At 44.2% G+C, this 25,905-nt stretch overlaps 3 protein-coding genes across 6 annotated transcripts in view; 1 reads left to right on the forward strand and 2 right to left on the reverse strand.

Moving 5' to 3' along the window:
* ATP6V1A (ATPase H+ transporting V1 subunit A) overlaps positions 1-25,905 on the reverse strand; it is an 80,538-nt gene that overhangs the window by 5,296 nt on the left and 49,337 nt on the right. Inside the window, exon 13 of the mRNA XM_075851249.1 lies at positions 2,100-2,147. Within this exon, the coding sequence (XP_075707364.1) occupies positions 2,100-2,147 (48 nt within the window). The remainder of the gene's footprint in view (positions 1-2,099; positions 2,148-25,905) is intronic.
* Positions 5,459-23,248, reverse strand: QTRT2 (queuine tRNA-ribosyltransferase accessory subunit 2). Of its 4 annotated transcripts, none has more exons than XM_075854688.1 (9): positions 22,966-23,248; positions 17,659-17,876; positions 17,423-17,478; positions 17,109-17,185; positions 15,511-15,720; positions 15,064-15,263; positions 14,370-14,539; positions 6,347-6,458; positions 5,459-5,746 (listed from the first exon to the last, which is right to left on the reverse strand). In XM_075854688.1, exons 2-9 carry the CDS (start codon positions 17,859-17,861, stop codon positions 5,515-5,517), a joined length of 1,260 nt encoding a protein of 419 aa, XP_075710803.1. In that variant the 5' UTR covers positions 17,862-17,876; positions 22,966-23,248; the 3' UTR covers positions 5,459-5,514. The 4 variants fall into 4 exon arrangements, with proteins under 4 accessions (XP_075710803.1, XP_075710802.1, XP_075710805.1 ...); XM_075854687.1 differs by lacking the exon at positions 22,966-23,248 and adding an exon at positions 20,243-20,360; XM_075854690.1 differs by lacking the exon at positions 22,966-23,248 and adding an exon at positions 20,243-20,358 and having other exon boundaries at positions 14,388-14,539.
* CCDC191 (coiled-coil domain containing 191) overlaps positions 20,426-25,905 on the forward strand; it is a 29,938-nt gene continuing 24,458 nt past the window's right edge. The window contains exons 1-3 of the mRNA XM_075854686.1: positions 20,426-20,637; positions 22,302-22,340; positions 25,640-25,784. Of these exons, the coding sequence (XP_075710801.1) occupies positions 20,545-20,637; positions 22,302-22,340; positions 25,640-25,784 (277 nt within the window). The 5' untranslated portion in view covers positions 20,426-20,544. The remainder of the gene's footprint in view (positions 20,638-22,301; positions 22,341-25,639; positions 25,785-25,905) is intronic.

Consider the following 25,905-nt stretch of genomic DNA (forward strand, 5'->3'; position numbering starts at 1 on the left):
GACAGGCCTTTGAGGATTTTCTTCAGAGCCAGGTACCTTTGTTGGATCTCAGTGGTACTAAGTCTGAGTGGTGGGAGTTGTTTAAAGTCCGGGTGGCAGGATTTTTCCGCAGGCTCTCGAGCCTCAGGTCCATGAGTAGGTACCGCCTATATCAGGAACTGAGGAGGAAACTCGAACATCTGGTCTCAACCGGGGGTAGTGGGGAGGAGATCTCCGTGGTGAAAGCTTTGCTCAGGAGGTGTCAGTATGATAGGCACACATCTTTAGTTCTTGAAAGGGATTTCGGGAGGTACCGCTCGCCCGACCCCTACAGGAACTGTAAGATGTCAGTGAGTCGTAAGGTTGTGACAGGACTGATTGATAGTACAGGATCTCTGAAGAGATCCAAATCAGGGATCTTGGAGGTCGTCAGATCCTTCTACTCGCACCTCTTGGGGAAGCAAGATCCAAACCGAGACGAGATGTCGGCTTTCCTGGCTGAAACCATCCCTGAGCCAGGGGTAGACCCCTCTCTCGGTGTTTTGTTAGACTCGATCAAGGAAGAGGAAGTTGGATTGGCGATTGATGGGCTTGCCCTCAAAAAATCGCCAGGGCCGGATGGCTTAACATCCGAGTTTTATAAGACTTTTAAAGGAACCCTAGTTCCCCTCTTGACTGAGGTGTTTAATGAGTGCCTTTCCTCGGGTACTTTGCCAATGTCAATGAGGAGGTCGGCCTTGATCGTTTTATCGAAGGGTAAAGACTCGACCCGTATTGAGAATTGGCGTCCCATAGCGCTGCTCAATACGGACAGAAAGGTTCTCGCAAAGGTGCTGTTTAATCGGCTGGTGAAGTTTGCATCCCGGCTCCTTTCGCCGGTCCAGCATTGCTCTGTTCCAGGCCGCAGCACATTTAGTGCTGTCCTCAGTGTCAGAGAGGCAGTGGAGCAGGGAAATTCTGGTCGGTGGGAGGGGTACATCCTGTCCTTGGACCAGGCCAAGGCTTTTGACCGGGTGGACCACGAGTACCTCTGGTCGGTCCTTCTGAGGTACGGCCTACCGGGGGGGTTTGTCAATTGGCTACAGACCTTATACACTGGGGCTGAGACTTTTGCGCTGGTGAACGGTTGGGTTGGAACCCCCTTTGAGGTTGGGTCTGGTGTCCGCCAGGGTTGTCCCTTGAGCCCTTTGCTATATGCGTTCCCAATTGATCCTTTTCTTAAAAGGATCGATCGTGGGCCATTGGCGGGAGTCGGGGCCGGCCTGGAGGGGCCGGAGGCCACTCACAGGGTGGTTGCGTACGCAGACGACGTCTCCATTTTTGTCTCCTCGAGAGGGGAGGCAGAGTGGGTGATGTCGGAAGTGGAGCGTTACTCATTGGCATCTGGGTCCAAGATCAACCGGGATAAGTGCAAAAGTCTCTGGCTGGGAGGAGGAGATCCTGGTTTTGATCTCCCGGACACCCTTCCAGAGCCTCAGGGGTCTGCTAAGATCTTAGGAGTCGAATTTGGCCCGGGTGATTACCCCAAGAAGAACTGGGAGGATAGGCTGAATCTAGTTGCCCAGAAGGTCGACCAATGGAAGGGTTGGTCCTTAACCCTGAGGGAAAGGGTTCACTTGGCCAAGGCCTACCTGGTGCCCATGTTGCTTTACCTGGGCAGTGTGTGCATCTTGCCAGAACCTCTCTGGACTCGGGTCTATAGCCTGTTCTTCCAGCTGTTATGGGGGAACAGGCTCAACCTAATCAAGAGGGAGGTTACTTACCTACCAAGGACACTAGGCGGGTTAGGTATGGTTAACCCGGTGGTGTTCCTAGTGAACACCTTTGTTAAGATCAACCTGGCAAACCTCTGGCAAGAGAGGGCTCCTTGGTGGATATCCTCCTGCAGGGGGTGGTTTCGGCCTTTCTTCCAGGAATGGGAGAGAGGAGGGCAAGTGAAAGACCTGCGTACACCTCACGGACATCTCCCAGCTTATGCCACCCTGGCGCTGAAGATTGTTCGCCGGTGGGGTCTGGAGGTGTGGGAGATCAGGACCATGTCGAGAAAATTTCTTGACAGGAGGGTCCTGATGACCCACTTCCAGAAGCCCCTGGCGCTCAAAGACTGCCCAAGTAGTGACCTCGGGGTGGGATTAAAACTTTTAAATTCAGCGAGGATTCCCCAGAAGTTTTGGGATCTGGCTTGGCGTTGCTTCTATGGGAGACTGTATGTGAGGGGCAATCTAAAGTGCAGAAACTCTGATAATAGGGATTGCCCCCGTGAGGAGTGCGGCGGAGTGCTGGAAAGCATGGAGCATTTCCTGCTTCATTGCCCTTTCAATACAGAGGTATACAAAAGGGTGGGAGCCTCCATTGGTTGGCCAGGCCTAACCAGCCTCTCCTATGCTGGGTGGGCCTATGGAGTGTTCGGAGACCTCGGTGGTAGGGACCATTGCACCTTGTTTCTAGTCAGTATAGTGGTCAGGCACTTTATGTGGAATGCACGATGTCTAGTTTCTACCCAGAAGAAAATCCTCCTAGTGGATGAGGTTGTTAGCAATATCATGGGTGACCTGGTGAAGGTGCATTCTTTGGAGGTCGGCAGATTGGGAGCATCCAAAGCCTCTCGTCTTTGGAGGGGCTTTTCCTTTTGGGTGCCTTAATGTGTCTGCCTTCATGAGGGAGGGGGGGTCGTCACCGGTGCTCAACTGGAGGTGGGTGTCTGCATTCCGCTGAGGCACCAAAAAAAATATAGCGATAGGGCTCGGAATAAGGGAAAGGTGAGGGTCAGCTTTCAATAGGGTCAAGAAAGGGCTAGTAATAGGGTAAGGAGATAGGGAGGGTGCAGCGGTGGACGTGGTACCTTGGCCTCTGGGGGGGGGGTGCTGGGGGGGCTTTCCCTTCTCTCTCTCTGGTGATGGGCTAGGTAAGCACAGGAAGATTTTTGTTTTGTTTAGGATTGAAATGGCAGGAAAAAGGTTTACAAGCGACCGAACTTGGTGCTTTCGGGTACGGTGTATTTTGTATATGGTTTGGTATTTGGACAAGTTGGTGATGTGTATTGTATTATATTGTAGAAATGTTGTTAGAATAGGGATAGACTTAAGGGGGTTAATAGATAGGTTGGGAGGGGGGTCGGAGTTTAGGTAAGAAGGGTAAGGTTAGGGAAAGTCAGGATGTGTATAGTGTGTTTAAAAAAAAATAATTGGATTTGTATTATTATTATCAAAAAAAAAATATATATATATATAATGTAAAAAAAATTGGGATTAGTATTATTATATTTTGGATTGTTTTTGTTATTATTTTATTTGTTATTATGTTGTTTGATTATTATTATCATCATTATTATGTTGTTTCTTTAGGCCCTTGGTTGACGCGGGTCGGGGGATTTTCTGTTAGTACTTTGGATTACGTTTATATGATGTTTGTATATATTCTAGTTATTGTTTAGTTTCGGATGAAGTGTAGATGTAAGTATATAAGAGTGGGGTGTATGTGGCCGGGTCTGGTATAGTTTTCTCTTCTCATATACAGAGATGTATATAAGAAAATTGTTTATAAGAATTTGGTTGTGACTTTTTGGTTATATGGAATTAGTTATGTATTTGTTTTCAGTTTATGTTTTGTAAATTTATATAAAATAAAGAGATACAGGATATAACTCAGGATCAGTACAGGATAAGTAATGTAATGTATGTACACAGTGACTCCACCAGCAGAATAGTGAGTGCAGCTCTGGAGTATAATGCAGGATGTAACTCAGGATCAGTACAGGATAAGTAATGTATGTACACAGTGACTCCACCAGCAGAATAGTGAGTGCAGCTCTGGAGTATAATACAGGATATAACTCAGGATCAGTACAGGATAAGTAATGTAATGTATGTACACAGTGACTCCACCAGCAGAACAGTGAGTGCAGCTCTGGAGTATAATACAGGATGTAACTCAGGATCAGTACAGGATAAGTAATGTAATGTATGTACACAGTGACTCCACCAGCAGAATAGTGAGTGCAGCTCTGGAGTATAATACAGGATGTAACTCAGGATCAGTACAGGATAAGTAATGTAATGTATGTACACAGTGACTCCACCAGCAGAATAGTGAGTGCAGCTCTGGAGTATAATACAGGATATAACTCAGGATAAGTAATGTATGTACACAGTGACTCCACCAGCAGAATAGTGAGTGCAGCTCTGGAGTATAATACAGGATGTAACTCAGGATCAGTACATGATAAGTAATGTAATGTATGTACACAGTGACTCCACCAGCAGAATAGTGAGTGCAGCTCTGGAGTATAATACAGGATGTAACTCAGGATCAGTACAGGATAAGTAATGTAATGTATGTACACAGTGACTGCACCAGCCGAATAGTGAGTGCAGCTCTGGAGTATAATACAGGATGTAACTCAGGATCAGTACAGGATAAGTAATGTATGTACACAGTGACTGCACCAGCCGAATAGTGAGTGCAGCTCTGGAGTATAATACAGGATGTAACTCAGGATCAGTACAGGATAAGTGATGTATGTACACAGTGACTCCACCAGCAGAATAGTGAGTGCAGCTCTGGAGTATAATACAGGATGTAACTCAGGATCAGTACAGGATAAGTAATGTAATGTATGTACACAGTAACTCCACCAGCAGACTAGTGAGTGCAGCTCTGGAGTATAATACAGGATGTAACTCAGGATCAGTACAGGATAAGTAATGTATGTACACAGTGACTCCACCAGCAGAATAGTGAGTGCAGCTCTTGAGTATAATACAGGATATAACTCAGGATCAGTACAGGATAAGTAATGTAATGTATGTACACAGTGACTCCCCTTTTGGAGTGGTCCAGAGCCCTGGGGGGTGATTGGGTGGCAGGCAGACCTTAGGGCGATGAATAGCAGACCCCCTCCCCCAAGCTTTAGTGAAGAGGTTTGGAGGGTCAGGGAACATTGGGGGGCTCATTTACATATTACTTCCATAGACCTGCTACATTGTATGGATTAGAAACTATTCACTCTAACAAAACTTGACATCTGAGGGGGGAATATTTTAGCACAATGTAGATTACTTTATTTTAGAGAGCAGGCAAAAAAAAATTGCCCGAACCAGCATTGCGCCCGCGTGAGGTGATCCGGGGCTTCTGAACAGGTAACAAATGCTGGATAAAAAAAAATGTCACTGTTACAGGGGTCACCCCACTTTCCATGCACCCTGAATGGAACCTAAATCTATTATTACACAGTTACAGCCTCGTCTCCTATTTGCTGTTTGTGGCTCAGCCTGTGCTGTAGTTCTGGAATTCCATTCATGACAAGGATGAGCAGGATTATAGGTCCAGCAGTGCAGAAAACTGACAGGTGAATGTAAAATGTGAGATCTACCCCCCCCAAACAGCCCCCACTATTCACCACCCTGGAGAACCCCCCCACCCCCTAACAGCCCCCACTATCCAGACAGGTTGGGCGCAGAAATATTCACACCCTGGGACCTGCGTTTACAAAGTCCCCGTTTCTTGTGAGTTTTATTATATTTGCACTGCTGCATCTCAGGACGATCGTCGTCTGATCTTCTGCTTGAGGTCGTGGAACTTTCCGGCGCTCATCGCCTCGCGCACGGACCGGAAGAAGCTGAAGTATTGCTGGAAGTTATGTACCATGAGGAGGATCCCGGCCAGTAACTCTTTGGACGTCAGGAGGTGATGGACGTAGGCGCGACTGTGGTGGCGGCAGCAGTAACACGTGCAGCCCGGGAGCAGCGGCCCGAAGTCTTCACGAAACCTGCACAACGAGAAAAGGGTTAATTGTAATGGACGTCGCCGATATAGCGTTTTATCTACGGCTCTGCTCGCAAGTTTAATCAAAGAACCGAAGCTTTCTAATATACTTTGGTTCAATTTAACCCTATTTTTATATCTCTGCTTGCTGTCAGTGAATGTAAATATTATTGTTTACATTCAGAGGATGAGAATCTGTAACAGACCTAATACAACTCACAGCTGAGGGGTTGTTACACTTGTATCAAGTCTAGTCCAGCAGGTAAACACACCAGCTACATAACAAATCTCTCTCCCATCCTGATAGTTTTGTTACAATGTATCAGGGCAGGTAAAATGTATCAGTCTGGAGTACAGGCTGTTAACCGCACAGAGGATTATCTAGAATGGATACAATTGTGACAAACGCCCAGCTGTAAGAACTATTAGGTCAGGACAGGAAGCCTGGATTTTGGAAATGGTCAGGAATTGGTAGACAAAGTCTATTATATACAAGCAGAAACACGGCAGTAATGATTATACATTGAAGTCTCGGGGTGGATCTTTACATCTATAGTCGCAGCGTTGTCGCAAGTGGGAGGAGTTACATATAAGTCGGACGCACCGTTTCTCTTTCAGGCAGATCTCATAGGATGTGATATTAGAGCGATCGATCTCTGGATCCTCAGACGACTCCTCGTTCTTCTCTCCATTACTCAGCTCCTCCTTATCGAAGACTGAGGTAAAAGAAAGTCTTGGTCACACAGCTGACACTCTATATACAAGAAACGGGGATATATATGATAGTGGACGCTGCACCGTTATATTATAATGATGTAGTAGACGCCGCGCCGTTATATTATATAATGATGTAGTAGACGCCGCGCCGTTATATTATATAATGAAGTAGTAGACACCGCGCTGTTATATTATATAATGATGTAGTAGACGCCGCGCTGTTATATTATATAATGATGGAGTAGAAGCCGCGCCGTTATATTATAATGATGTAGTAGACGCCGCGCTGTTATATTATATAATGATGGAGTAGACGCCGCGCCGTTATATTATATAATGATGTAGTAGACGCCGCGCTGTTATATTATATAATGATGTAGTAGACGCCGCGCTGTTATATTATATAATGATGTAGTAGACGCCGCGCTGTTATATTATATAATGATGTAGTAGACGCCGCGCTGTTATATTATATAATGATGGAGTAGACGCCGCGCTGTTATATTATATAATGATGTAGTAGACGCCGCGCTGTTATATTATATAATGATGTAGTAGACGCCGCGCTGTTATATTATATAATGATGTAGTAGACGCCGCATCGGTATATTATTATAATGATGTAGTAGACGCCGCGCCGTTATATTATATAATGATGTAGTAGACGCCGCGCTGTTATATTATTATAATGATGTACTAGACGCCGCGCCGTCATATTATATAATGATGTAGTAGACGCCGCGCTGTTATATTATATAATGATGTAGTAGACGCCGCGCTGTTATATTATATAATGATGTAGTAGACGCCGCGCTGTTATATTATATAATGATGTAGTAGACGCCGCGCTGTTATATTATTATAATGATGTAGTAGACGCCGCGCCGTTATATTATTATAATGATGTAGTAGACGCCGCGCCGTTATATTATATAATGATGTAGTAGACGCCGCGCCGTTATATTATTATAATGATGTAGTAGACGCCGCGCTGTTATATTATATAATGATGTAGTAGACGCCGCGCCGTTATATTATTATAATGATGTAGTAGACGCCGCGCCGTTATATTATATAATGATGTAGTAGACGCCGCGCTGTTATATTATTATAATGATGTACTAGACGCCGCGCCGTCATATTATATAATGATGTAGTAGACGCCGCGCTGTTATATTATATAATGATGTAGTAGACGCCGCGCTGTTATATTATATAATGATGTAGTAGACGCCGCGCTGTTATATTATTATAATGATGTAGTAGACGCCGCGCCGTTATATTATTATAATGATGTAGTAGACGCCGCGCCGTTATATTATATAATGATGTAGTAGACGCCGCGCTGTTATATTATATAATGATGTAGTAGACGCCGCGCCGTTATATTATTATAATGATGTAGTAGACGCCGCGCCGTTATATTATATAATGATGTAGTAGACGCCGCGCTGTTATATTATTATAATGATGTACTAGACGCCGCGCCGTCATATTATATAATGATGTAGTAGACGCCGCGCTGTTATATTATATAATGATGTAGTAGACGCCGCGCTGTTATATTATATAATGATGTAGTAGACGCCGCGCTGTTATATTATATAATGATGTAGTAGACGCCGCACTGTTATATTATATAATGATGTAGTAGACGCCGCGCCGTTATATTATTATAATGATGTAGTAGACGCCGCGCCGTTATATTATATAATGATGTAGTAGACGCCGCGCTGTTATATTATATAATGATGGAGTAGACGCCGCGCTGTTATATTATATAATGATGTAGTAGACGCCGCACTGTTATATTATTATAATGATGTAGTAGACGCCGCGCTGTTATATTATATAATGATGTAGTAGACGCCGCGCTGTTATATTATTATAATGATGTAGTAGACGCCGCGCCGTTATATTATTATAATGATGTAGTAGACGCCGCGCCGTTATATTATATAATGATGTAGTAGACGCCGCGCTGTTATATTATATAATGATGTAGTAGACGCCGCGCCGTTATATTATTATAATGATGTAGTAGACGCCGCGCCGTTATATTATATAATGATGTAGTAGACGCCGCGCTGTTATATTATATAATGATGTAGTAGACGCCGCGCTGTTATATTATAATGATGTAGTAGACACCGCGCCATTATATTATTATAATGATGTAGTAGACGCCGCGCCGTTATATTATTATAATGATGTAGTAGACACCGCGCTGTTACATTATATAATGATGTAGTAGACGCCGCGCTGTTATATTATTATAATGATGTAGTAGACGCCGCGCTGTTATATTATATAATGATGTAGTAGAGGCCGCGCTGTTATATTATTATAATGATGTAGTAGACGCCGCGCTGTTATATTATAATGATGTAGTAGACGCCGCGCTGTTATATTATTATAATGATGTAGTAGACGCCGCGCTGTTATATTATTATAATGATGTAGTAGACGCCGCGCTGTTATATTATATAGACGCCGCGCTGTTATATTATAATGATGTAGTAGACGCCGCGCTGTTATATTATATAATGATGTAGTAGACGCCGCGCTGTTATATTATATAATGATGTAGTAGACGCCGCGCTGTTATATTATATAATGATGTAGTAGAGGCCGCGCTGTTATATTATATAATGATGTAGTAGACGCCGCGCTGTTATATTATATAATGATGGAGTAGAAGCCGCGCTGTTATATTATATAATGATGTAGTAGACGCCGCGCTGTTATATTATATAATGATGTAGTAGACGCCGCGCTGTTATATTATTATAATGATGTAGTAGACGCCGCGCTGTTATATTATAATGATGTAGTAGACGCCGCGCTGTTATATTATATAATGATGTAGTAGACGCCGCGCTGTTATATTATATAATGATGTAGTAGACGCCGCGCTGTTATATTATATAATGATGTAGTAGACGCCGCGCTGTTCTATTATATAATGATGTAGTAGACGCCGCGCTGTTATATTATATAATGATGTAGTAGACGCTGCGCTGTTATATTATATAATGATGTAGTAGACGCCGCGCCGTTATATTATATAATGATGTAGTAGAGGCCGCGCTGTTATATTATATAATGATGTAGTAGACGCCGCGCTGTTATATTATTATAATGATGTAGTAGACGCCGCGCTGTTATATTATTATAATGATGTAGTAGACGCCGCGCTGTTATGTTATATAATGATGTAGTAGACGCCGCGCTGTTATGTTATTATAATGATGTAGTAGACGCCGCGCTGTTATGTTATATAATGATGTAGTAGAGGCCGCGCTGTTGTATTATTATAATGATGTAGTAGACGCCGCGCTGTTATATTATATAATGATGTAGTAGACGCCGCGCTGTTATATTATATAATGATGTAGTAGACGCCGCGCCGTTATATTATTATAATGATGTAGTAGACGCCGCGCCGTTATATTATTATAATGAAGTAGTAGACGCCGCGCAGTTATATTATATAATGATGTAGTAGACGCCGCGCTGTTATATTATATAATGATGTAGTAGACGCCGCGCTGTTATATTATATAATGATGAAATACCTATAGATTTGTAGGGTCAATTAACACACGCATATGAGAAAAAAACATGTATAATTTTTATTGAATATAACAATGTAACACAATTAAAAGATGAATCATGCTGAGCATGAAATAAAACGTCTGTCGATTGCAGAGGACATGGGGTAAAAAAGACATAATTTTGAAAATCACATGTGTGGACTATAAGACGAGGAATCAGTCAATCAGATTTAACCAGAAAGAGTGAATGACAGCGTGCAGCAAGACACAGGTAAATACTCTCGCCAGAAATAACTACATAACATTGTTATAACATCAGAAAGCTGTCATGTTACTGGACCTGATACATGCAAGTGCCAATACTATAAACGTTTATAGATGAAGTAAGACACAACATGGAACATGTAACATACCCATAATAGCTCTCTGCAAGGAGAGAACGTCAGTCCCGACGCGCGTTTCGGCGAAATGCCTTCGTCCGGGGGTGGCGTCTCTCCAGCAGGGGCCTCCCCTTTAAATAAATGTACGACCAATCACACTGGCAAACACGAGTCACGGGAAACGGAGAATCTGTTGTGGTCGGCGTCATGTATCAGGACAGAAGAGCCCATGGAAAATTCCCCCGGCCGCGCGTCATCCGGGGGGCGTGGATCCACGACGTCTGACGCCATGGGAACACGCCCCCTCAGATGAAGACGCGCAGATCAGATGGACACCAGGACGCCTCCCCCGACACAAGCGCACAAACAGATGGTACAAAAGGTAACGTATAACCAAGATAGTGTTTGACATGTGATGGGACCAAAACAACAAAACAAGACATCATACCTATTTGTAACCCCAGTAATACATCCATTAAATAGATATGTTCCATAATAAATGTCGGTCATATATTATACTGAGTATAAATAAAAGTATAAAGATGTTAATTTAGATCCTTGTAATTAGTAGTATATTATGATGCATCTAGTACTATATTTAACGGATAAAAAAGTGTATATAATTATAGTTATAATAAGTACTATTACAAACCGCAGCAAAATTTTACGCATACATTTAGAACCAGTGTGTATGGATCCCCTATATAGGTTATACTTCAATTTGCTATCTACAAAAGAAAATAATAATAAAATAAAATAAGTTAAGAGTATGTATTCATGGACCATACTATGCATGTAAATGTATAAATAGAGAAGTATGTGAAAAGTAAATCTTAACACATTTATTTCGAAGAAAATTTCCATGCATAGTGTCTATATAATCAAATGTGCAAAAATGTGTGTAACAAATATTATAAAACATCATGTGTGAAAAAATATATATGTATATATATATAGAATACATATGTAATAATAATGTAGAAAAAATATGAAATAATAAATAGTTGATTAGAAAATAATAAATAGTAAGTGAAGAAAGAAAAATGTGAATGAAATGTGTATAAAATATATATATATAATATATACATGGTGAAGTGTCAGTGAGAATGTGAACATACAGTGAAAAATGTGAAAAAGATTAATAATAAAATGTAAACATTATATGTAATAGTGAGTATTAAAGAATAGTAAATATATAAATATACAGAATATATACAAAGTATATAAATATCATGTGTGTGTGCTTAATAATGTGAAAAAATGTGACATATTGATGTGATCGTACCAAAGAATATTTACTAAATAAATATTTATTTAAATAATGTGTAAACAACTATTTGATAATAAAATCAATACAGTGACATAAAAACAATATATAACTATATGATAAATATGAACATTTAAAAATGTATAAAAATGTACATAGAGAATAAATATAACAATAGTGAATAGATGTAACAATAAAAGATCCATAAATAATACATAAAACATAAACATATATAAGATTAAAACAAGAAGCAAGCATTTGACCTTACCAACCGATTTCTTGCCCGAGGATATAGCAAACGTTCGATAAAAAAAGCATATCATCGTGCAAAAAACACACCTAGAGATGACCTGTTGTTTCCGAAACCCAAGATTAAACGAGAAACACAGGTGCGATTCACTACGGAATACCACTCTCGGTGGTCTCAAATGAGAACCATATTGAAACAGTTTTGGCCTATATTACGTACAGATCCCACCATTGAAAAGTATATATCTAAATTCCCAACAATATCAGCACGACGCTCAAAAAATCTAAAGGATTATCTAGTTCGGAGTCATTACCAACATAAAAAACATAAATTTCCGTTCGGTACCAAGGGTCCAAAATGGGGCTGTAAGACATGTGGCCAATGTGTTGCTTGCCCAAACATCGAGAGAGCAACATCATTTAATGATTCAGCAGGAAAACGCACTTTTGCAATCACACACTCCATTACCTGCTCAACTAAGGCAGTTGTGTATTATGCCACATGTCCCTGCCCCAAGATTTATGTTGGTCTAACCACTCGTGAACTAAAAATACGGGTAAGGGAACATGTCCGTGATATTGTTCTGGCCAAAGAAATAGAGACTCTGGAAACATTGAAACCGGTCGCAAGACATTTTATTATTAATCTTTTTCACATTTTTCACTGTATGTTCACATTCTCACTGACACTTCACCATGTATATATTATATATATATATTTTATACACATTTCATTCACATTTTTCTTTCTTCACTTACTATTTATTATTTTCTAATCAACTATTTATTATTTCATATTTTTTCTACATTATTATTACATATGTATTCTATATATATATACATATATATTTTTTCACACATGATGTTTTATAATATTTGTTACACACATTTTTGCACATTTGATTATATAGACACTATGCATGGAAATTTTCTTCGAAATAAATGTGTTAAGATTTACTTTTCACATACTTCTCTATTTATACATTTACATGCATAGTATGGTCCATGAATACATACTCTTAACTTATTTTATTTTATTATTATTTTCTTTTGTAGATAGCAAATTGAAGTATAACCTATATAGGGGATCCATACACACTGGTTCTAAATGTATGCGTAAAATTTTGCTGCGGTTTGTAATAGTACTTATTATAACTATAATTATATACACTTTTTTATCCGTTAAATATAGTACTAGATGCATCATAATATACTACTAATTACAAGGATCTAAATTAACATCTTTATACTTTTATTTATACTCAGTATAATATATGACCGACATTTATTATGGAACATATCTATTTAATGGATGTATTACTGGGGTTACAAATAGGTATGATGTCTTGTTTTGTTGTTTTGGTCCCATCACATGTCAAACACTATCTTGGTTATACGTTACCTTTTGTACCATCTGTTTGTGCGCTTGTGTCGGGGGAGGCGTCCTGGTGTCCATCTGATCTGCGCGTCTTCATCTGAGGGGGCGTGTTCCCATGGCGTCAGACGTCGTGGATCCACGCCCCCCGGATGACGCGCGGCCGGGGGAATTTTCCATGGGCTCTTCTGTCCTGATACATGACGCCGACCACAACAGATTCTCCGTTTCCCGTGACTCGTGTTTGCCAGTGTGATTGGTCGTACATTTATTTAAAGGGGAGGCCCCTGCTGGAGAGACGCCACCCCCGGACGAAGGCATTTCGCCGAAACGCGCGTCGGGACTGACGTTCTCTCCTTGCAGAGAGCTATTATGGGTATGTTACATGTTCCATGTTGTGTCTTACTTCATCTATAAACGTTTATAGTATTGGCACTTGCATGTATCAGGTCCAGTAACATGACAGCTTTCTGATGTTATAACAATGTTATGTAGTTATTTCTGGCGAGAGTATTTACCTGTGTCTTGCTGCACGCTGTCATTCACTCTTTCTGGTTAAATCTGATTGACTGATTCCTCGTCTTATAGTCCACACATGTGATTTTCAAAATTATGTCTTTTTTACCCCATGTCCTCTGCAATCGACAGACGTTTTATTTCATGCTCAGCATGATTCATCTTTTAATTGTGTTACATTGTTATATTCAATAAAAATTATACATGTTTTTCTCATATGCGTGTGTTAATTGACCCTACAAATCTATAGGTATTTCTATCAATTATTTAGGGCAATACACCAAGGTTACTTGGTTTCATCATAGGTCTAGTATAAAATATAGTTACCTATAGAGTACATAACTATATATACATACATTTCTCTAACATATTTTTCTAGACCCTCCCTGCATGTACCAGTAGGTTTATGTTATATAATGATGAAGTAGACGCCGCGCCGTTATATTATATAATGATGTAGTAGAGGCCGCGCCGTTATATTATATAATGATGTAGTAGAGGCCGCGCTGTTATATTATTCTAATGATGTAGAGACATAACCAGATATAAAGTCTGAGCACATTTACCAGGGCGCTGATTTTCACCTGCGGTCTCGGGGTCCGGTTGGTATTGGTGGGTGAAGCACAGGGCGCAGCCTCTCTCGGTCACTTCATATGGGAAACTGCTGTCAAAGACATCCACGCCGCGCTCTATACAGTCCATAACCTCATCCGGCCGCCCAATGCCATTAATGAACCTGGAGGAGACGACAATCATATCTTATCATGTAACTCTATGGGAGCTGTATATATCTAAATGTAGTGAGCTCCCCCTAGTGGTGACTGTAGGCATCATAATATCATGTATCTCTATAGGTGCTGTATATAGTGAACTCCCCCTAATGGTAACTGCAGGCAGCAGAATGTTATTATCTAACTCTATGGGAGCTGTATATACCTGTATGTAGTGAGCTCCCTCTAGTGGTAACTGCAGGCAGCAGAATGTTATCATGTAACTATGGGAGCTGTAGATATCTGTATATAGTGAGCTCCCTCTAGTGGTGAATGCAAGGGGTAGCATGTTATCATGTTACTCTATGGTAGCTGTAAGCTCCTCCTAGTGGTAACTGCAGGCAGCAGAACGTTATCATGTAACTCTATGGGAGCTGTATATATCTGTATGTAGTGAGCACCCCCTAGTGGTGGCTTCAGGCAGCAGAATGTTATCATGTAACTGTGTCTAGTGCCGGTTCTCCTCATATAAGAAGCGTCGGTTACTCACCGGGGCTTGTCCTCTGGTAACTCTGCAGTGACCGCTGAGATGAGGTTCAGCTTGGCCTCCGGACTCGCGCTGCTCCCCTGGAATCCGTCCAGTAGGAAGCCGCTCACAGGTCTCTTGGCCGTCTCCTGCGCTGATCTCAGCCTCTCCTCCTGGAGGTCTCCTCCTTCAATGGCTCCAATCACAACCTTCTGCTTCAAAGCCTGAACATGGAGGAACAAGAACCTGACAGACGCTGGGGACGTCAACAGAGCCAAGTGCCCCTCCTCCACCCCGTATGGACGGCTGTCTGGCTTAGAGGTCAACCCCCGTCTCCCTCCCCCAATATCCATTATGGTCAATGGTTGTCTATCATCTGGCAAAAAAGACCGAATCACCAATAACCGATTAACCCCGTGTTCCCCAGCGCCCGCCCTCTGACCGCTAGTAAGTTCCTCCCATTACCCTCACCTCATTCTCGGACATTAGCTTGAGACATTCATCCAGAAACGCCAGAGAGCGGTCGACTGACTTCTTGGCCCTCTTCCTGGAGCCGCCCTCGGCCATCACCTCCCCGTCAGACAGGCACTGGATCCAGTCTACCTTCAGGGCGCTCTGCAAGGTGATGAATTTCTGGGGTGTCAGTTCCAATCGCCCCCCTGATCCCCAGACTGACACGGTCTATGGAGGGGGAGAGGAGACACCAGGAGGATGTCAAGGACCAATCACCAGAGGATATACTGTACACGTTGCATTACACAACATCCCAACCACCACTTTGAAGGCGCAACAAAATAAATAAAGAAGAACTCCAACAATTATAATGTTTTCTCTATATAAAGCAGCATTGTCTATGATTAAGGAATAATGTAGAGGCTCCTGTGTTTGCCTTGTGTTAGTGGATGTGCCATTTATGGGTTGTCTCACATCTTGGTTCTTTCTTCCCCTCTGATATGGTTCCCCTAATTCAGACTATATTTCCCATGATGCTTCTGACTTTGTAGAGAGGGCTCTGAACTTGCTCTGCTCTGAGTCCTATCTAAGCGCAACAAGTAATAAAGCAGTGACATAGAACGTCTGTACTCACACTGCAGTCTTAATGTATCCTATGTGATGCAGCTTCAGCCTATCTCCTCTGCCTCCTTCTAGTGATAGATCAGTGACATAGAACTTCTGTCTTCACACTGCAGAGTCTGTGTATACTGTGTGATGCAGCTTCAGCCTGTCTCCCCTGCATTCTCCTTGTAATGGATTTATCTCTGGCAGCTTTTGCAAGAAATTTGGTGCAGTTTCCCTGCAGGCTCAAGGGCGGATACGCTGTGTACTTTTAAGCAGCGTATCCACCCTGTGTGAATGTATCCAAAATCAAATTAAAAATCCATTTCACTTCCAGGCCGTAATGCAATGAAACATTAAAATCGGGACGTGAATACTTTTGAAAGGCACTGAATATATATATATACACTCCTGTGGTGTTATGCAGAGTTACACCCCCACCTAACCTTTCCACAACTGCCCTGTCTGTGCATGTGTCAATCTTCACTGTAATTATGGTATACTTTGCATTTTAATTGCAAAATCTCTGCTTGCTCTCAGTGAACTGGAACCTTCTTTTTTAGATCCGGACTTGTGCAGACCTAATACGTCTCACAGCTGAGGATTTGTTACAATTTTATCCAGTCTAGACAATCCTTTGCAAGATAAACTACCTGGACTCCAGACTGATACAATGTATCAGTGCAGGTAAAATGTAACAAACTATCAGGACAGAAGAGATATTTGTGCTGCTCACGTACCTAACTCACAAGGGATTGTCTAGATTGGATACAATTGGAGCAAACTCTCAGCTGTATTAGGTTGGTAGTAGTCTCAGCCCCTGAATGTAAAAAACAATGTTCCTATTAACTGACAGCAGGCAGAGATCCTGAAAATGGTAAAGAATGGAAACAAAGCATATTAAAAAGTTGCTGAACCTTTTCTACAGAAGACCGGATGGCCCTATACAGCCCTCATCATCATCATCATCATCATCACAGGGGTCCGCACTGTTCATTGGGTCTATATTTTACCTTATTGGTGTTGTATCCGGGTGGATTCGGGGTCACGGGGTCGGTTATTGAGCAATACAGCAAAGTGTCTGATAACCCTGCAAGAGACAAACATACGACGCACGCTGTTATTGGGGTCACGTCCTGCTCCACCAACCACAAGCCTCAGCAATGGAGGAAACGTCATCAACGAGACCACACAGGATGTCAACCGGCTGCTCATTACATATACACTGCAGTAACCAGACCGGGGGGGGGAGGAGTCATGTGTGATAGACAGACCGACTGGATGGACGGGACGGGACGGACGGATAATAACCCGGTCTGTGACTCACCAGCAAACTTCCCGATCCCGTCTTTATATTCCTCCAGGACTTCCTGATGTTCTGCTCTGCAAAAAAGCAAAGTGACAGTGTAATGATCTGCGGGTCGCACTACTGACACATGACCTGCGCCGCTATCATGGCACGAGATGTCACTGCCCCCTTCCCCCATAAGATCAGCACATCCTGAAATACTATGTGCTGCTGTGGAGCATGCTCCTTCTCGTATTCTTTCTCAGAGGACTCACAGTGTGGAGAGTGACACGTGAGTCACTGGAGGGATGCCGGCGATGCTCTGCAGGGTATCGTGGGTAAGGTGAGGGGCAGATGCTGTCCGTGTGTAGAGCAGGCAGCCTGGCACCTCCAGCGTCTTCTCCCCAGTCTGACCCAAACTGGTAATGACCCCGAGGCGAGCTCGGCCGGTGACCGCACTGATCGTCAGCTTCATCATGATCCGGCCGCGCTGCTGTCAGGAGGAACAGAACAAAACGTGAATCTCACAAACCAAGTGAACAACGGCACCCGCCGAGGGAGACGTGACGCTGACCCTTTCACTGCTGCGATGCTGACCCTTTCACTGCTGAGAGCGCCGCGATGCTGACCCTTTCACTACCGAGAGAGACACGATACTGACCCTTTCACTGCCGGGAGCGACACGATGCTGACCCTTTCACTGCCGAGAGAGACACGATGCTGACCCTTTCACTGCCGGGAGCGACACGATACTGACCCTTTCACTGCCGGGAGCGACACGATGCTGACCCTTTCACTGCCGAGAGAGACACGATGCTGACCCTTTCACTGCCGAGAGCGACACGATACTGACCCTTTCACTGCCGGGAGCGACACGATACTGACCCTTTCACTGACAGGGGGGGGGGGCCTTCTATAAATAAAAAGTCTGGAGTTGAGTCCAAGTGATGAATTTGAGTTTTGTAGCTGTTCATGGAAAGTCTCAATATGTGGTATAAAGAGTCAATTCAAGTGAAGGAAGCCGTCATTAGGCTGATAACAGAGAACAAACCTATCAGGGAGAAGGCAGAAACTATAGGAGCAGCCAATTCAACAACTTATTACATTCTTATAAAGAAACAACGACCGGGATCGCAACGACACCAAAAGCCTGGAAGACACTAACGTGGGGGATGCAGAATTCTTCCCCTTCACAACATCTCGCCGAGTCACTGACACTCCGGAGGACGACACTCATCATTGTCTACAATCAGGAGACGTCTCGAACAGAAATGCAGAGGGAACAGATAACACATTACTAGAAAACACGGTCCCCGCGACATCACCACGACGAACATTTATGTCATTTCTCGGGAACTGTTCGGCTCGAATTACGTAAATGTACATCGTGGATCGGGAAGGGGTTAATGCAAAGAAATGGAATATTCTTCGATGGCCAAGTCAGCGGACCTCACCCCGACTGAGCTTATCCCTCACTGAAGACAAAACTGAAGCAGAAAGAACCAAAAACCAGCAGTAAGTGAAGACGAGGCATCTCAAGGAGGAGACTCAGCCTGCGGAGAGGTCTTTGAGGTCCAGACTTCAGTCACCGACTACGTCGAAGTAGTAACAACAATCCTTTTATTTAGCGTTATCTGCTTTCTGCAATGACTTTTCAGCCTGTGACAATGCAGGGACTATGAAACAAATGGCTGCAAGCCCTTAGATTTACATGGCATATGCGGCTGTCCTGTAAATCTAAGTATTGAAGACATTGAGCGGTTAAATCAAGTCATCGATGAACGTTTATGACAGACTATATAGGGTTAATATAATGGGCTGTTACAAATATGATGCTCAAACATTGGTTTGACCAGGGGTGATGTACGTGCCCATCGCAGTGCCACTACTTTCCTTATACAGTGATGAATGGAGGTGTAAAATCTCTTGACACCAGGGTCTTTAACTGGATGCATCTATAGACCCCTGTAAATGAGACTTAGGGATTGGGCTTGGTGTTATCTTATGGAAGTGACAGGGACCGCAGCCACTGAGGGCATCATATACATAACTGCCCACCGTGCCCAATAACATGGACGTACAGCTTGGCGAGATGTGAATTATGTCTATGGTGGGAGAACGGGCGATCTACAAGGTTACAAATAGCACACAATACATGCAGACGGTGGCGGCCGGATGCTTCATCATACGGCGCTGGTGCCAATTACAACGGCATACCTGGTCCAGCGCCACGTCCTATAACTGACCCCGACGTCTCCATGGAATAACTGTCGGCCATGTTTACACGGGATATTTGTGACGCACATTTTGGTTTTTCACATAGAAAGAAACCCCAAAAACATTTAAGTCGAGTTTGGGCTCAACACGGGACGGCCAAACATGGCGGCGCTGACCTGTCTGAATCGCAAGTAACGAAAGTCGCTTTCCAGGCCGTTGCTTCACCACAGTAGCAAAAAGTCCAGTAGGTTTGGATTTCTTGCAACTGTGGAGTCGCGGTAAGTTGCGGTTGGCGCGGCGATCACTTAATGCTGGCGCGGCGATCACTTAATGCTGGCACGGCGACGCAGCGATCTCTAGCCACGTGACCTGCGACAATCGCACGCCGATAGAAAGTTCCTGTTGAAGTTAATGAGAGGCTTTATAATGTTGCCAAAAAAAAGCTTGCACGCTATTGTGACCCTTCCCGCAGCACGTGTTTTATTCCAGTTCGTCACCACTCGTGTGTAAGGTCGGCTGTAGAGGACTGGGCGCTGACAGGAGGCCCCAGGGACTTCTCCTCGCACGGACCATAAATAAATGATAAGATTCCGAACACGGAGACCAATAACGAGAGTTACCGATGTAAGACACACTACTTACATGTGCAGGCACCGAGGAAGACGCTTATTTTTCTACATCACTCCAACCATCCAATAGGCGCTCGATACGTCATTAGTCGTCGACGATCATTCCAGTCATGTGGCACATTTTGCGTTCTAAGCGTAATGTAACCATAGAAACTGGAAGACGCTTCCGTTACTACTGGAGCATTTCGGGATTTGTAGTCCACTGGTGTTTTCCCCTCTATCTGCGAGAAACATAAAGTTCATCTGCAGGACTACAATTCCCAACAACTCTCGGTGGTTTCGTATCTCTGCGGACAGGTGAACCGGGTGCAGAGGATGCTGAGAGGAGCTGGAGACGCCATGAAAGCTGGGAACCACAAGCCTCAGCTATACCGCTGGAGTAGGCAGGCCAGCGAGGCCAAGGTTAAGGTTAGGCCCTTTCACTAATTTCCATTACTGCCTCCCCAATAATACTAGAATCATGATGGGGAATTTAATGCTGTGTGATCCGATAAGCTTAGATACAGGACTCCAGCAGACAGTATCACACATGATAGGATTAGATACAGGACTCCAGCAGACAGTATCACACATGATAGGATTAGATACAGTAGCTCAGCAGACAGTATCACACATGATAGGATTAGATACATGGCTCAGCAGACAGTATCACACATGATAGGATTAGATACACAACTCAGCAGACAGTATCACACATGATAGGATTAGATACACGGCTCAGCAGACAGTATCACACATGATAGGATTAGATACACAGCTCAGAAGACAGTATCACACATGATAGGATTAGATACACAGCTCAGCAGACAGTATCACACATGATAGGATTAGATACACAGCTCAGCAGACAGTATCACACATGATAGGATTAGATACACAGCTCAGCAGACAGTATCACACATGATAGGATTAGATACATGAGCTCAGCAGACAGTATCACACATGATAGGATTAGATACACAGCTCAGCAGACAGTATCACACATGATAGGATTAGATACAGCAGCTCAGCAGACAGTGACACACATGATAGGATTATATACAGCTCAGCAGACAGTATCACACATGATAGGATTAGATACACATCTCAGTAGACAGTATCACACATGATAGGATTAGATACACAGCTCAGCAGACAGTATCACACATGATAGGATTAGATACAGCGGCTCAGCAGACAGTATCACACATGATAGGATTAGATACACAGCTCGGCAGACAGTATCACACATGATCGGATTAAATACACAGCTCGGCAGACAGTATCACACATGATAGGATTAGATACACAGCTCGGCAGACAGTATCACACATGATAGGATTAGATACACAGCTCGGCAGACAGTATCACACATGATAGGATTAGATACAGCGGCTCAACAGACAGTATCACACATGATAGGATTAGATACACAGCTCAGCAGACAGTATCACACATGATAGGATTAGATACACAGCTCAGCAGACAGTATCACACATGATAGGATTAGATACACAGCTCAGCAGACAGTATCACACATGATAGGATTAGATACACAGCTCAGCAGTCAGTATCACACATGATAGGATTAGATACACAGCTCAGCAGACAGTATCACACATGATAGGATTAGATACACAGCTCAGCAGACAGTATCACACATGATAGGATTAGATACACAGCTCAGCAGACAGTATCACACATGATAGGATTAGATACACAGCTCAGCAGACAGTATCACACATGATAGGATTAGATACACAGCTCAGCAGACAGTATCACACATGATAGGATTAGATACACCGCTCAGCAGACAGTATCACACATGATAGGATTAGATACACAGCTCAGCAGTCAGTATCACACATGATAGGATTAGATACAGTGGCTCAGCAGACAGTATCACACATGATAGGATTAGATACACCGCTCAGCAGACAGTATCACACATGACAGGATTAGATACACCGCTCAGCAGACAGTATCACACATGATAGGATTAGATACACCGCTCAGCTGCTCACTGTCCCTCGGTACCTCATTATTTCTCTTCTGTCAGTCACATGATGATATAAGATTTTTTATTTTCACAGCCGGCTTTCGACTATGACAATGTGGAGCACTGGATTAAGGTACGGACACTGCCGGCTCGGATACACTGCCGGCTCGGATACACTGCCGGCTCGGATACAGTATTACATTGTACAGTGTGTATATTTCTTGCGCTCGCTTCTCCCCCCGTTCTCCGAGTATAATAATGGAAGCCGCTCCTGTAGTAAACACAACGCATGTCACCGAGCCCCCGATACAGACGAGGAGCTGCCGCCCAGGGGTCACATGACCCACCTTATAATCTACGGGGTGTATAATGTGAGGGGGAGATACGGCTGCCGCGGACATCTGGCTCTCCCCTCCTGCGGTTGCGCAGTTTGAATTATAAGACGATCGCCCCCCAGACATTTACATCCACGTCCGGTGTGGGACGGGGCCCCTCTACTCTGCGCTGTCAGGAGGACGAGGTAAACCCCACCAGAACGCTGCAATGTATCCCACTGTATAGGTACATAGAGCGCCTACAGGTCCACTACACCAGTACACAGGCCGCACTACAGCCCCAGACACAATGCAGGCGCGCTCTCCCCACAACTGGGCCACACAAACCCACCTCCGTCACCCATAGACTATCATGGCATCAGTTAAAGGTATAGCGTGGTCGACTGCTGTATATAAATAAACGGTTGTACCGGACGTGCGCACCCTTTTGGCCTCCGTTGGTACGTTTGTCGTGTGCGCTGGGAAGTTTCCTGATTCATAGTCAGACGCATTAGAAAAACGCAGTGTGAACGGAGCATTACAGGAAGGTGCGGGCGTAGTTATTTATACTGGAGGTCAGCGCCACCTGGTGGACACACTGAGGCGCTGCATCTCATTCACTGCAGTTATACAAAAACATTAGCAATTCTGATAATCCGGCACAGGACTGCGAAATAATCTGGAATGTCAGCAAGTTCCAAGCAGAAAGAACCAATTATTAGTGTCCCCTCAGCTCCCTGTGTTACTGTTATTAGTGTCCCCTCAGCTCCCTGTGTTACTGTTATTAGTGTCCCCTCAGCTCCCTGTGTTACTGTTATTAGTGTCCCCTCAGCTCCCTGTGTTACGGTTATTAGTGCCCCCCCTCAGCTCCCTGTGTTACTGTTATTAGTGCCCCCTCAGCTCCCTTTGTGTTACTGTTATTAGCGCCCCCTCAGCTCCCGGTGTGTTACTGTTATTAGTGCCCCCCCTCAGCTCACTGTGTTACTGTTATTAGCGCCCCCTCAGCTCCCGGTGTGTTATGGTTATTAGTGCCCCCCCTCAGCTCCCTGTGTTACTGTTATTAGTGCCCCCTCAGCTCCCTGTGTTGTGTTTATTAGCGCCCCCTCAGCTCCCTGTGTTACTGTTATTAGTGCCCCCTCAGCTCCCTTTGTGTTACTGTTATTAGCGCCCCCTCAGCTCCCGGTGTGTTATGGTTATTAGTGCCCCCCCTCAGCTCCCTGTGTTACTGTTATTAGTGCCCCCTCAGCTCCCTGTGTTGTGTTTATTAGCGCCCCCTCAGCTCCCTGTGTTACTGTTATTAGTGTCCCCTCTGCTCCCTGTGTTACTGTTATTAGTGCCCCCTCAGCTCCCTGTGTTGTGTTTATTAGCGCCCCCTCAGCTCCCTGTGTTACTGTTATTAGTGCCCCCTCAGCTCCCTTTGTGTTACTGTTATTAGCGCCCCCTCAGCTCCCGGTGTGTTATGGTTATTAGTGCCCCCCCTCAGCTCCCTGTGTTACTGTTATTAGTGCCCCCTCAGCTCCCTGTGTTGTGTTTATTAGCGCCCCCTCAGCTCCCTGTGTTACTGTTATTAGTGCCCCCTCAGCTCCCTTTGTGTTACTGTTATTAGCGCCCCCTCAGCTCCCGGTGTGTTACTGTTATTAGTGCCCCCCCTCAGCTCCCTGTGTTACTGTTATTAGCGCCCCCTCAGCTCCCGGTGTGTTATGGTTATTAGTGCCCCCCCTCAGCTCCCTGTGTTACTGTTATTAGTGCCCCCTCAGCTCCCTTTGTGTTACTGTTATTAGCGCCCCCTCAGCTCCCTTTGTGTTACGGTTATTAGTGCCCCCCCTCAGCTCCCTGTGTTACTGTTATTAGCGCCCCCTCAGCTCCCGGTGTGTTACGGTTATTAGTGCCCCCCCTCAGCTCCCTGTGTTACTGTTATTAGTGCCCCCCCTCAGCTCCCTGTGTTACTGTTATTAGTGCCCCCTCAGCTCCCTTTGTGTTACTGTTATTAGTGTCCCCTCAGCTTTCTGTGTTGCGTTTATTAGTGTCCCCTCAGCTCCCTGTGTTACGGTTATTAGTGTCCCCTCAGCTCCCTGTGTTACTGTTATTAGTGCCCCCTCAGCTCCCGGTGTGTTACTGTTATTAGTGTCCCCTCAGCTTTCTGTGTTGCGTTTATTAGTGTCCCCTCAGATCCCTGTGTTACGGTTATTAGTGTCCCCTCAGCTCCCTGTGTTACTGTTATTAGTGCCCCCTCAGCTCCCGGTGTGTTACTGTTATTAGTGTCCCCTCAGCTTTCTGTGTTGCGTTTATTAGTGTCCCCTCAGCTCCCTGTGTTACGGTTATTAGTGTCCCCTCAGCTCCCTGTGTTACTGTTATTAGTGTCCCCTCAGCTCCCTGTGTGTTACTGTTATTAGTGTCCCCTCAGCTCCCTGTGTTACTGTTATTAGTGTCCCCTCAGCTCCCTGTGTTACTGTTATTAGTGTCCCCTCAGCTCCCTGTGTGTTACTGTTATTAGTGTCCCCTCAGCTCCCTGTGTTACGTTTATTAGTGTCCCCTCAGCTCCCTATGTTACTGTTATTAGTGTCCCCTCAGCTCCCTGTGTTACTGTTATTAGTGTCCCCTCAGCTCCCTTTGTTACATTTATTAGTGTCCCCTCAGCCCCCTGTGTTACTGTTATTAGTGTCCCCTCAGCTCCCTGTGTTACTGTTATTAGTGCCCCCTCAGCTCCCTGTGTTACTGTTATTAGTGTCCCCTCAGCTCCCTGTGTTACTGTTATTAGTGTCCCCTCAGCTCCCTGTGTTACTGTTATTAGTGTCCCCTCAGCTCCCTGTGTTACTGTTATTAGTGTCCCCTCTGCTCCCTGTGTTACTGTTATTAGTGCCCCCTCAGCTCCCTGTGTTACTGTTATTAGTGCCCCCTCAGCTTCCTGTGTGTTACTGTTATTACTGCCCCCTCAGTTCTCTGTTGCGTTTTGTTTGAGTGTTAGATTTTATTACATGGATGATCTGTTATAAAGGAACATCTTACATCATTGAACCTCATCTTCTGTAACCACTGACTTGTCCTGATGCCGCTGCCGTCTGAGGTGCTGAAGCTCGTCCATTGCTGTTTATCACTAATTATTGTCCTTTATTTGTAGAGGGTGGAGCAGGCCTCAGAATTCGCTGTATCTGAGGTATTTTCCCCAAAGAAGTCGGCTCAGCGAACCCAGAGACCCCCACCCCCAGCGCTGAACCTGCAGTCAGTGGAGCAGCTTCACGACCACGACGATGCTTATGATGAAGGTAACGTCCCTGAACAGAGGCTGAAGCATCACCGTGATAAATGGTCATTCGTTTTGCTGCTCTGTCATTTTTTCGATGGAAACTGTCAACAAGTTGCTATTGATGGATCTATTGGTCTTAT

This window comes from Rhinoderma darwinii, chromosome 2, assembly GCF_050947455.1.
Source record: "Rhinoderma darwinii isolate aRhiDar2 chromosome 2, aRhiDar2.hap1, whole genome shotgun sequence".
In the NCBI taxonomy this organism is placed as follows: Eukaryota; Metazoa; Chordata; class Amphibia; order Anura; family Rhinodermatidae; genus Rhinoderma; species Rhinoderma darwinii.

What these genes read in the sequence shown, in the direction of transcription:
- QTRT2 (XM_075854688.1), bottom strand. Translation starts at nt 17,861, where the DNA reads ATGATGAAGCTGACGATCAGTGCGGTCACCGGCCGAGCTCGCCTCGGG. An exon ending in AGCTAATGTCCGAGAATGAG is followed by an intron (nt 15,264 to 15,510) that starts GTGAGGGTAATG and finishes CTCCATGTTCAG; the next exon opens with GCTTTGAAGCAGAAGGTTGT. An exon ending in AGGTGAAAATCAGCGCCCTG is followed by an intron (nt 6,459 to 14,369) that starts GTAAATGTGCTC and finishes CTTTTACCTCAG; the next exon opens with TCTTCGATAAGGAGGAGCTG.